At 35.6% G+C, this 12,679-nt stretch overlaps 1 protein-coding gene and 1 long non-coding RNA gene across 2 annotated transcripts; one reads left to right on the top strand and one right to left on the bottom strand.

Annotated features, from left to right (window-relative positions):
- On the bottom strand, positions 147-3,319 carry LOC104750387 (E3 ubiquitin-protein ligase ORTHRUS 1-like). Its single transcript, XM_010472174.2, has 9 exons — positions 2,733-3,319; positions 2,072-2,604; positions 1,847-1,972; positions 1,525-1,624; positions 1,367-1,431; positions 1,170-1,272; positions 926-1,058; positions 622-836; positions 147-525 (listed from the first exon to the last, which is right to left on the bottom strand). The coding sequence occupies exons 1-9, from the start codon at positions 3,171-3,173 to the stop codon at positions 331-333; spliced, it is 1,911 nt and encodes a 636-aa protein (XP_010470476.1). The 5' UTR covers positions 3,174-3,319; the 3' UTR covers positions 147-330.
- On the top strand, positions 5,512-7,299 carry LOC104750386. The gene is made up of 3 exons (XR_761603.2): positions 5,512-6,212; positions 6,648-6,749; positions 7,206-7,299. It is a non-coding gene; the product is annotated as an uncharacterized LOC104750386 (long non-coding RNA).

Here is a 12,679-nt window from a genome sequence, read left to right as displayed (position 1 = left end):
TTTTTTTTTTCTGACCAATATAGCAAAGAAGACACACGAAGCTTTCAAACGAGATTTTACAACATACCCAAATATATGTGATGAAATCGAAAACGAAGCAAAAGATGTATGACAAAAAATGATAGAATCTAGGAATATACTATATGTAATGAAAATAAAGATAAAAAAATGATTGGAGAAATTCTAATAAAGTTTGCAATAAAGACCAAAATAATAAGCCGCATAAGTTTGGTACAAAACAAAAGAGCTCCTTGAGGCTTGAGCTGAGAGAGTTATTTAATCTGTTTTGTGTTACTTAATCTTCTATATATACTAAGTCACTCTAGTTTGTTAGTTTCCAGCACCAACAGGTTCAACACAGTCGCTGTCCAGTTTGATCTTCTTACTCGGTGGTTCAGCTTCTTCCTCTTCTTCCTCTTCTCCTCCTTCGGACTCTGCTGCGTCATTGCTTGATTCATCAACGGCTTGAGACTCTTCCTCTTTCTTCTTCAGATTCTCAATCACCTCCATCAGTTCTCTGTTCACCTGTTTTATCAAAGCATTTATATGTTATAGCCAAAATTAATATATTGGGAATTCCAACTAAGAATGTATAAGAAGAAGAGATGAATTAGTTTTAACCTGTGGGTTCTGGAGAAACTCAGAGAGGTCAGTAGTGCAACAAGGACAGGTCATGACGTTCTTCTTTGCACGTAGTGTGCGCCCGCCTCTGCTTCTCTCCCGCACTTGAGAGATCCCAGCAAATTTAGCTTCTAAGCATCCCTTGCAGAAGTTGTGAGCACAAGGCGTTGTCACTGGAAGACTCATCACTTTCTGACAGATTTGGCAGCTAAATTCTGTGTCACACCAGAAACGAAAAAACACAATTAACAGTTATGGATTGTGCTCTAGATACAAAAACATAAGTGACAGTCGATGTTTATACCTTTGCGAAGTTTGTCCATCATAGAATTCTTTCCTCTTTTCCTAACGATCTTCCTATACTCAGGATCCAGAGCAGCGATACACTTTCTACTAGCAGGTGGAGACTTCATCCATTTCCAACGACCATCAGCTTCCTAATCAATGAAAAATGTATACGCAGGCACAAGGGAAAAGGTTACAAATAATGAACCAAACAAAAGTAGAATATTTGGTATCTGCTCAAACAAAAGAAAGGCTAAACTAACATCGAAATCCCATGATGGCTTCTCCTTTCTCACAAACAGGTCAGTAGCTTTCTTGAGCTCAGGAATAACTGGCAATGGTCTTGGACGATCACCAAGGTCATCACTGCAGTATAATAGTTCAAAAACCTCATGAGGCATTAAATATAGCAAATACAGAAAAATAAGGCACATTCCGAAAGAAAATATATATATCAAACCTGGCCCATGGAGCTGCCTCATTGTCACATCTAACAAACAGGTAACGACAGACCTTAAAAGAACCCTATGGAAAACAGATGAGTAGGTCAGGAAAAAAACAATCCAGCTCAAAAAGTATTAGGTGAACAATTCAGAAAGTTATCTATTTATTTTGAACCTGGATTCCAACTTTTCGCCAGCATTTCTCAATCCTGTAAACACCATCATATCTCACTCCTTCTTCAGGGGCATATGCAGAACGCTTCTCCTTGTGAGACCTGAAAATTGAAGAGTCAGGATAACATTCTGCTCAGAGTAATATCGACGAAAAAAGATAAACTAGAAAAGAACACCCGGTAAGTACAGCAAGCTTAGCTGAGCGCAGCTCTATGACGACAAACAATCTACTCTTGTTCAATAAAGAAAGCAAAATTTGACACAGGAGCATCCCAAATTCACCTATAGTTAAAGAAAGACTGCAAAAAAGTGAGAAAGATAACCTGACAACTCGGACAGGATAGCCCATTTTGCAACTAAGTCTTAGAGCTTCATTCATTTTCGTAAACGTCTGGTCGAAAGATTGTATCTTGCTAGTTCTTTTGTTTCCAGTGAGATCCCTTCCACCACTGCAACACACATCCAAAGACATTAACACAAATATTTCTACAAGAAATAGCCAATAGTCCAAGCACCAAAGGATAAGAGTAAGTAAATGTAAAGCTAACCTTCCAGTGTAGATGAACCACTCACCGTGGTCCTCATCATCATCATACCCTCCAGAGAGAGCAACTGACTGAGCTCCAAAACCCGATTGCCCAGCGATTCCAGCAACATGAGGGAAATGCGCCCCCCACTGCCTACAATCTTGCCTGTCATCCCAAGACTCACCAACCAAGACACCTTTCTTTCTAGTGGGATCATTATCTGCTGTTATCGGACCAAAATAATCACCTGGAATCGTGACATAAATCTTACCACTACAAGCATTAGCTTTCCCAGTCTTTTTGGCCCGCGAGGTAGTAAACGCCTTATCAGGCCTGTCCTGGTTCCGGATGAAATGCTGAACCTTGGCTGCAGTTACCTCAACATCACTGTTTGAAGCCTTTGCTAAACGAATAGCAGAGACTAGAGTTAAGTTGATGCGTGGATTATGCGCCACGTGCTTCGGAATCTTGCCTCGGCATGTCATACAAGTTAGATTCCCTTTAGCTACCCATTTCTCAAAACATTTCAAACCGAAGTTGTGACCACACGGTGTCTACACCCACAAAAGTACACAATAAATCACATTAGTCTCACTAATCACACAATCACAAGCATACAGATTCAATACTAATCTCAAAGATCTAAAGAGTTATTAACAAAATCGATGAGAACGAAACTAACCGTGACAGGTCTTTCTGGCAATTTAATGCAAATACAGCAACATATATCTTCATCATCATCGCTCTTCTTCTTCTTCTTCTCGTCTTCTTCTTCATCGTCACCACCAGCAGCACCACCACCACTCATGAGTTTTTGCCTTTTTTTGGCTTTCTGAGCTTCAGTCAGTGTCACATCAGCCTCAATCGCACGTACCGCTGCTACAAGATCCGAACCGCCGGCGGTTCCGGAAACCGGAACGGCGGATTCGACAACATCGCCGGAGCAATCGGGACACTGCCACTCTCCTCCGGTCGAAGAAACGAGTGATTCCGGGAGGAGACACGCCACGTGCCATGGTGTGACGCACGTGCTGCACGTGAGCGATTCTTCCGCTGGTGGGGTGGCCTTGCACCGCATACACACACCGTCTCCGTCGCAGGGAACCTGAATCTCAATCGCCATTGTTGAATCGAGTGTGAGAGAGAGAGAGAGAGAGATTTTGGTTTTATCGAGATTTGTGAGAGAGAGATGAGAGATTTGGGGGAAATTATAAAAGGAGAGAGGAGGAAGAGAGAGAGGCGGGTTTCGAAAATATTTGGGGGAAGTTGAAAAGTGGAGCGTCTTTTTTCAAAACAAAATTAAATGAAAAAAAAATAAATCTACGAAAAAGAGAAAAAACATCTCACAGTTTTGATAAGATCGTGACCGAATGACAACTAATCCTGGCTCCGTTTTAAAATATATGATATTTTAGGTAAAATACGCAGATTAAGAAGTTTTTACTTTTAACAAGTACAACCAATCAGAAATAATATTGTATAATATAAAATACTAAACTAATCTAAAAGTTGCATAGAAACTTGAAAACATCCTATATTATGAAACAAAAAATTTCTTTAAAACATCTTATATTTTAAAACGGAAAGAGTATATTTTAATTTCCTTAAAAGGTGTGGTATGGGTCAATATTTTATTATTTAATATTTTTAGTAAATTTTTTTATTGAAAAGTTGTAACTTGTAACTGATAAAGAAGAAAAGACAATTGATCTATTATACTAAAATGATTAAAGTGTAATTTTGAATTTTGATATTGTAACCCATATGTATGTGATGATTTAAGAACAAGAAAACCAAAAAAAAATTATGAACTAGTGGTGCTAGTATTTTAGTGGAAAGTAACTGGTTCTTTAGTTTGGTGTTTCTTTTTTAAGTTTCAAAAAAAAATGAAATAGTTAACACACTGTCAAATTATATTAGAAATAAGTGGGTTTATGGTAATCAATGATCAATCTATCTAGTATATATGAGTATTAGTTATAGATAATCGTTACATACGCCGCCAAATCATTGTTTCGTACGCTGCCAAATCATTGTTCCGTACGCCACTAAATCATTTGTGTTTGCGCCGTCAAATCATTGTTCCGTGGACCATCAAATCATTGTTCTGTGGACCGTCAAATCATTGTTCCATACATCGTTAAAAATATTAAACAAAACATCATCAAACAATATTCAACATAAATAATTGTTTTGTGGCTAAAACAAAAACTGTAATAATTATTAGTTAGTTATCAGTTTACTTGGCATATTCATAGTTTAGTGAAAAGTATAAGTTAGTGGTGATGGTTTAGTAGTGGAAAATGATGGTTTCTCAAATTTGAATTATATTGGTTTGAGCTGATATTTTATTATTTATTATTTAACATCTCGGATGTCATTTCGAAAGTGTAACTGATAAAAATGTGTTCTTACTTCTTAGAACAGAAAAAAACAAAAACTTGGGGGTGCTAGTGGTTTGGAGGAAAGTAACAGTTTCTCTAATTTGAATTATATTTGAAATTGAAGTTCTGAATTTATAAATATGTACATTAAAACATGTATTTGAATTTTTGAACTTAAATAAATTATATGAAATATATTTGAATGATATAAGATCGAAAGGCAACTAATATATTTTATTTTCTTTAAAAGATGTGGTATGGTCGATATTTTATTATTTAACATTTTGGTCAAATATTTATGAGAAATTTTATTGAAAAAATTAAAAATGTAACTGATAAACACGTGACCAAGAAGATGTCATTTTGAAAGTGTAACTGAGAAATACGAGATTTTAAGAACGAGTTATGAAACTACTCGTGGTGGTGGTTTAAGGAAAAGTAACGGTTACCCTAAGAGTATTTCCAATTGTCCTCTATTTTTGTTTATAAACTCTATTATAGAGTAATTTTTGCTCTAATCCATCAGTATTTCTATCTTTATAATAGAGATTACTATTTTTTATCTATATACTAGGATCAGACCCGCGCTAAAGCACGGGGAGTAATCGTTAATATATTATCAATTTTAATAAATTGAAATATAATTATTAAATATAAGATTAATATAAAATAATATTACGGAAAATTATATAAAATAATACTACGTAAATCAGATATTTGTGAAATGAATTTCGACAAAATGATAGATAATTCAATTTGATCATTTTAGTAGTAGAAATATAAATCTGCATGTAGATAATTACAATTATGGATATTACTGGCTGTAAAACATATAAACAATATGGTTTGGTAAGAACCAATTATAAGTGAAATTAAGAGTGTTTTTGTTTAAATGATTGATTTAGACATGTCTATCAATTAGAGTTACACAAATGTTGAGTTATATTAAATTAATCATATTCAATTAGGAAATTAAATAATTGGGTATATTTCTGGGCTTGAATGGGCCGAGAGGTAATTTGTTTCGTTCATTTACAAACGTTTAATTATTAGGATTATCGAAGGGTCATAGTTTTGTGTCATCTTCTAAACAAAATCCCTGGTTTATTTTCTTCGAACAATCTATTTTTTGTCGTACTCAGATCTGTTAGACCCAGTTGAATTCTATATTGCAAAACCCCCAATTTTGCAATTCTTCGATGATTAAAGCAAAAGATGTCTTAATCAAATAGATTCATTGAAGAATGGATCCGATCCTAGTTTTCGGTTCATACGACGAACGACCTCTTGCCAATTCCATTAATCGAGTAAGTTGGTTATGATTCTGTCAATAATCCCTTGATAACACAGTTAGCATACGGAAGTTTCTCGAGATTCGAATTAGAATATTATTTTTAAAAATAGTAATTGTTGCTCTACCTTAATTTTGTTTGAAGTAATTCCTAATTTTAGGCAGAATAGTCAAAATTTAATCAGTGGATATGATGATAAGTGAATATTGATCTGTATTATTCTTTACAATATTACAAGTTTATGATTTTAAGCATCTGATTGTTAAAAGAGAATCATATAATGGAGAAGAAGACATCTAAAAAGAAGACGTAATTATATATGTAACGTTACAATTCGTTTTCGCCATTTTTTTTCCTCTACTCCAATAAAATCTTTAACTTACAATTTGTTTTGTGATGAATATATGACCTCCTTTGACATGGATCCCGGAGGAGCCATTTACAAAACTTATAAGCAGCAAAAGTGCTTGAGGAGACAACATAATGGTTAGTGTTCTCCTAAACGCTTTAGGAATTATATTTATGTGGAATATAATGTTGATGTTATGTTATTTTTATAGATTTTTAAATCAAATTAATTGATAAATACTTGAAATTTTATATATATATATAAAAATCATGGTAGATAAATAAAAATACTTAAAATTGAAAACGTAGATAAGCAACAAACTGAAAGAAATATTTTATAAAATCTTCAAACATATTAAGAAATAATTCTTCTAGTAATCCTCTAGCCAAACTCGCTTCCTTGTAAGAGTCATAGACCATACCCTTAAACGTCCTCAGATCTTCATCACATCTTTGTTCTTTCAGAAAACGGAAAAGAAATTGCAAATAAACATGACCATCAAACTTACTTGGAATATAAGATGTCCTAGTATTTGATATTGCCCTCCTTCTGATCCAACATTTTTCTTCCAGATTCCAAGTAAAGAACTGAGGTATATCCTCAAACGTGAGTTCTCTTGCTTCAGCTGAGTAGTGCTAGATAAGTTATTGGAAAGTTTGCTGCCATTTTGAAAGGTATTATGTTTGATGAATCGAAAGTAGATGTCAAATGTGTATTTATAGGTAGACGTTTACAATTCAGTCATGGAGGTTAAAGTTTAGAGAATATTCTGATAATTATTCTCATATCATTACACGATATCCAAATAATGAAAGTAACCTTTGGAGATTTTGTTAGTTTAGGATAATGTTTATTGCGGTTACTTGATTCGTAATATTTAGTAGACTAACAATTAAGATGAAATCAGAGAGAATATATTTGATGAAGATATGATCAATTTCAAAGTAATTACGACTGATTAGACTAAGATATTAGAATTAAGAATATGATAAAGCTGAATAGTTGTCTAAATTATAGGAAATATAATTATTTGGTTAGTAAATATTGGATGAGTTTTTGGAATGTCTAACAACTACTGATGAAGATTTGTTACATATATGCTCATAATTGTTTTTCTTTAATGGTTTCAGCGATTTCCGCAGAAGGTTGGTGAGATATGTTCTTCACTTTAAAATCTTGGCTTGTAAACGGGTGATCCATTTCTATATCCAACTCTATTTTTCAGATTTTTTCACACCTGTATCCGTTTATTTAATTTCGGGTTATTTTCACTTAATTGACCCGACCCATTGTAGATTTTGTACTTCTCTTTTACTTATATAGGGATAGAGGAACTCTATTTTTTCCTTTATAAATAGAGTTGAACTATTTTATTTGCAAAGTAGTTTTCTTAATCTTTAACTTCTTTTATTTATGACCAAAATAAATAAAATAAGTATTTTTAAGAACTAATAATATAAATTTAAGTATAAATATTTATTCTAAAATATTGAGACTACCATTTGCAAAAGATAATTTATATAAATAATAAAAATTATTTTTCATTCATTCCATAATAATATTTTGATACAATAAAAACAAATAACTTAATAATTTGGTAAATTACTTTGGGATCCACCAATATCGCTAAAATATTGTCCAAACGAACCAAATGAACTAGATGTAGAAGGAGCTTGTTGGTTTTGTTGTTGATCATTCCGCTTTTATATAATTCGTGTTTGTTCAGCCTCAAAATATCCACAAACATTTGGATGTAGAGTATTCAAGTCACAAAATAAACTTTGTTTTCTTTTAGCTCTTTCAAAGCATAATTTTTACTTTGAATCTCCAACTGTTGTTGTTGATGTAGTAATTTTACTTCAATTAAATTATCAATCTACAATTTGCATTAATCAACTCACTAAGAATGCACAAAGCTGCTGAATCTAAACTTAAACAAAGATTTGATTTATGTAACAATCTTAACTAAGCAAGGCAAACAAATTGTAAAAAGCTCAGCAAATAAACCAAGAAAGAAATAGAAAATCAACTCAAAAATAACTATAAGGAGAATCTAAGGGTTAAGGTAATTGATTATGAGTGAGATAAGAGATGGATTATGGAGTATCAAACAACTTAAACTAAGCAGATCCTTACGCCATAGAACACTAAGCAAGACTAACACATTTCCATGACATTAATCCCTTTACTAATCAATCAATCATCAACTTTTTCCAAAGGCAATTAAATGACCAATAAACATTACAATCAAGTCTATCTAGCCACTAAGCACCCTAGTCAACAATTTCCAAAAGTAAGCAATGCAAAGCACTTAAAAGTTTTGGTTCAGAAATTTCATCAAACATCTTCAAGGCATGAAATTCCTAAATTCTAGAATCAACATGATCAAGGCTGATCTAGCTTTATAAGCAACCAATAAGCAAGGATCTAAAGCAATATAACCATAAACTCCATAACCCAACTCCTAAATCATCCTAATCTACCAAAACCCATAGACTCTGATAACTCTCTAATTTATATGTTTTTAGCATCCCTTTTTGTCCATATTTTGCATTGTTTATACCCTAACCTTAGCATTTTTAGGTCATTAACTGTAGGATTTAACTTTTAGGCCATTTAGGTTGTTGCATTCTTGCATTTGCATACTTTGGATGAAAACATGTGCTTTAGAGCCTAAATGAGGAGAAACAAGGACAAATCCGAGCATGTACCCGAAGGACCCATCAAGCTGGAAGAACAGTCCAAGAGAAGGAAGAACAACCCGAGAGTCTACCCGAAGAGCAACCCGAGCACATCCTCGTGCACCCATCGAGCAGACCTCGGGCAGGACTGGGAAGCTAGGGTTAATGGGTTTCCATATATAACCCCCCTCTTCTTCCTCGCAAACGAGCATGCCGCAGACCCAACAACCATAGAGCGAGAGCTTATGTGAGAGAACTGAGCGACTCAAAACACTTTTCACTTTTTGTTAGGATTTGTTTCATAACTTTTTATTATTTCTTTAGATTTCTATCTTGTATTGTTACTTCTCTACTCTGTCGTTTATTACAATGCAATTTTCATTCGTATATGCTTTTGTTTTTCTTGCAATGAGATCTGAGTAGTGTAGCAAAGTTTCTAGGGATGGGATAAATAATTTTGTGTTCTTGTTCGGTTAGGATGTCTTAGTTTGATTGTATATGTTTTATAGATTCCCTTCTAGGTTGGTGTTCTTAATGCTGTCAACAAACCGAGAGGGTGAGATTAGATCTAAGGTGTTTTACCACCGAGAGGTGTAGATGAAATGCTTGAATCAACAAATGCTAGAGGTTTACTCACTTAGCCTAAGAGATTAGATGAGTAAGGGGTTTACTGACAATAATGAATCGGTTCTTATTGCCTGCTTGGTCATGTTTCTCCAACGAGAGTTGGGTAGGGGAGTGATCAAGATTGATTGTTTCTATCACGAGAGTGTTTTAACAAGATATTAGAGATTCATTGTCTAGGGAATATTTGCTTGATGCATGTAAGACATCTGTACTGGTCAAGAACACTTAGGATTCGATTACCCCATCCTTAGAAGCTTTCGTATTTTAATTGCTTGCATTTTTATTCATCACTCGATCCATTACCCGAACAGGTACACGATCACCTATTTTGAGTAACCCCTCGAGTTGTTCATACTTCATTTGCTTACTCGATCATCCCACCCGATCCTGTACTAGAATGCTTGCATCGAGTGCTTAGATCGTGTAGTTCTTTGTTTATACTCTTTTCTTCTATTATTTTAGGATTGTTAGATCAAAACAACCTTTTGCTTGGCTTGACTTGCATTGTTCTGATTGCATCCTTCCTGCTAGCATAAACAACCATTTGGATTGATAACCCTTTGTACTACAACTGCATAGGGAATTGATACCCTGGGTGAAAATCCTGTTATCAATTTGGCGTCGTTGCCATTTGGTTATATTTAATTTTGCTACGTTTAGGATTTCAGCACTTGCTAGATCAAGTTCTTTTATCAATATTGGTTCGGTACTGACTTGTTTGCTTTCATGTTCGTTTGTTTTGAATCTCAGGTAAAACCCGAGCACCCACCCGACCCGTCATTTGATCACCTGGATCGAGTTGACCCTCGTGTACACACTTGGTCAACTACTTGTGCAAACACGATCCAAGGGTAACCAAAACCTGAGTCCATTCATCAACAACATCGACAGACCACGGTTACTTCGACAACAACAAGTTCAACAACCGCAACCAGCAACCATTGAGGAGACAATGAACAATCATAACGGTCCACCAGCTCCTCAAGTAAGGACCAACATAGGAGCAGGAGATGCTCCATCTACTCACACTCAAAGACATGGCATTGTGCCACCTGCTGTCTAGAAAAAAAACTTTGAGATCAAGAGTAGTCTCATCCAGATGATACAAAGCAACAAGTTTCATGGATTACCAATGGAGGACCCATTGGATCATTTGGATGAATTTGATAGGCTCTGTCGCCTCACAAAGATAAATGGAGTTAGTGAAGATGGATTCAAGCTCCGGTTTTTCCCATTCTCTTTGGGAGACAAAGCACACATCTGGGAGAAATCACTCCCCAAGGAGTCCATCACCACCTGGGACGCGTGCAAGAAGGCGTTTTTAGCCAAATTCTTCTCCAAATCCAGAACCGCAAGGCTGCGGAATGACATTTCCAGCTTTGTTCAGAAGATAAATGAGACGTTCAGTGAAGCTTGGGAACGTTTCAAGGGATACACTACTAGATGTCCTCATCATGGCTTCAGCAATGCTTCATTGCTGAGTACAATTTACAGAGGATTAGTCCCCAAGATACGGATGTTGCTGGACACCGCAAGCAATGGTAACTTACTCAACAAGGATGTCGATGAAGGTTGGGATCTCGTTGAGAACTTGTCTCAATCAAACGGGCATTATAATGAGGAGTATGATCGTACTATGCGATCTAAAGGAGAGGAAGATGCCAGATACATGAGGGACATGAAAGCCCTCAATGACAAGCTCGATAGGCTACTCAAGCAGCAGCAGCATGTCAATGCAATCTCAGAGGAAGAGCAGTTTCTGCAACAAGATGGGGAGATTGTTCAACTAGAGGATGTCAACTACATCAACAACAAGGGCGGTTACAACAAAGGGTACAACAACTACAAGCTGAATTTGAACGTGTCCTACCGTAACCCCAACGTTGCTAATCCTCAAGACCAAGTTTACCCAACCGGAGTCCAAGGGAACCAAGGTCAGCAAAAGCCTTTTGTTCAATACAATCAAGGCTATGCTCCTAAGCAGCAATATTCTAGTAACTGCCAACAACCTATTGCACCACCTGGATTCCAACAACAACAAGGTCTCCAGAACCAATCTCAAGAAGCCGACCTCCGCGGCCTAATTCAGCAAATGATACAAAACCAAGCATCCGCTGTTATGGACAATGCAAAACGTTTTACGGAGATGAGCAACAAGATCGACTCTGGATACAACGATTTAACTGCCAAGTATGATTCCCTCAACACTAAGCTGAGGTACCTAGATGGCCACCACAACAACCGACCACCTCCAAAGATCAACCAGCTTCCAGGTAAAGCTGTTCAGAACCCAAAGGATTATGCCACTGCTTAAGCCATTTTCCTTGATGATGATTATGAGGACTACCTCACTGAGGACACTGATGTTCAAGATGGGGAGGCTATGGTCACTATGGGATAAATGAAGCCAAGTACTACAGGAAATGTGGGTATTGATAGCACCATAAGATAGCGTTTTGGATGTATATGCTATGTTTGACTGATTCATGATTTAAAGATAGCGTTTTGTATATTGTAAACGCTACAAATTATTGAAGCTGTATAATGAAAGTGATGTGGGACAATTTTTTGGTTCTAATCTTTATTATCCCGCTATTGAAAATGGTAAGAGGGAAAAAACAAAAAATTTTGCTAAGGCAAAATAAAAGAAAAGCGAAAAGGTCATTTCTCATTTTTTGGCTAAGGCAAAATCATATCAGATCTCTCTCGATATCACTCGATTTCTTAATATATTGAGCTCAAAATCTGCATCTCTCACTCGATTTCTCTCAATCTCACTCTCTTTCTCAGTCTCTCCATCTAATTCACACTTTATCTCACTCAATTTCTCACCGTGTCAGCTTGATTTCTCAGTCTCTCAACTCAATTTATCACAATCTCTCCCTGGAATCTTCAATAGGTATGATTTTATTCAATCGTAGCTTATTTGTTTGGTATGGAAAAAAATTTTGATTTGGGGTTCTGATTCTTGGGTTTTGATGCGGAAGTTTATGATTTTGGGTATTGATTGATTTTGGGTATTGATTCTTAGTTTCGATGAACATGCATGTCGAAGTTTGGCACATTTCTTGTTTCAATTTCGATTTTCTGTTTCGATTATGATTTTTGGGTTTCGAATTTATGTTGATTGAAACTGTTCTTCATTTATCAATTTCAGAAATGGCGAAGACAAGAGGAGGAGGTCAAGTTGGTCCTCGTCGTAGTAGACGTAATCAAGGCTTGGAGGTAGAAGAGATAACACCAGAAGTTGCTCCAGCAACAACACTAAAGGTGAATAAGAAAATAAAAGCAAAGAA

This window comes from Camelina sativa, chromosome 16, assembly GCF_000633955.1.
Source record: "Camelina sativa cultivar DH55 chromosome 16, Cs, whole genome shotgun sequence".
Classification (NCBI taxonomy): domain Eukaryota; kingdom Viridiplantae; phylum Streptophyta; class Magnoliopsida; order Brassicales; family Brassicaceae; genus Camelina; species Camelina sativa.
Note: the sequence above shows the minus strand (reverse complement) of the source record. Positions and strands in the feature narration are given on the sequence as shown.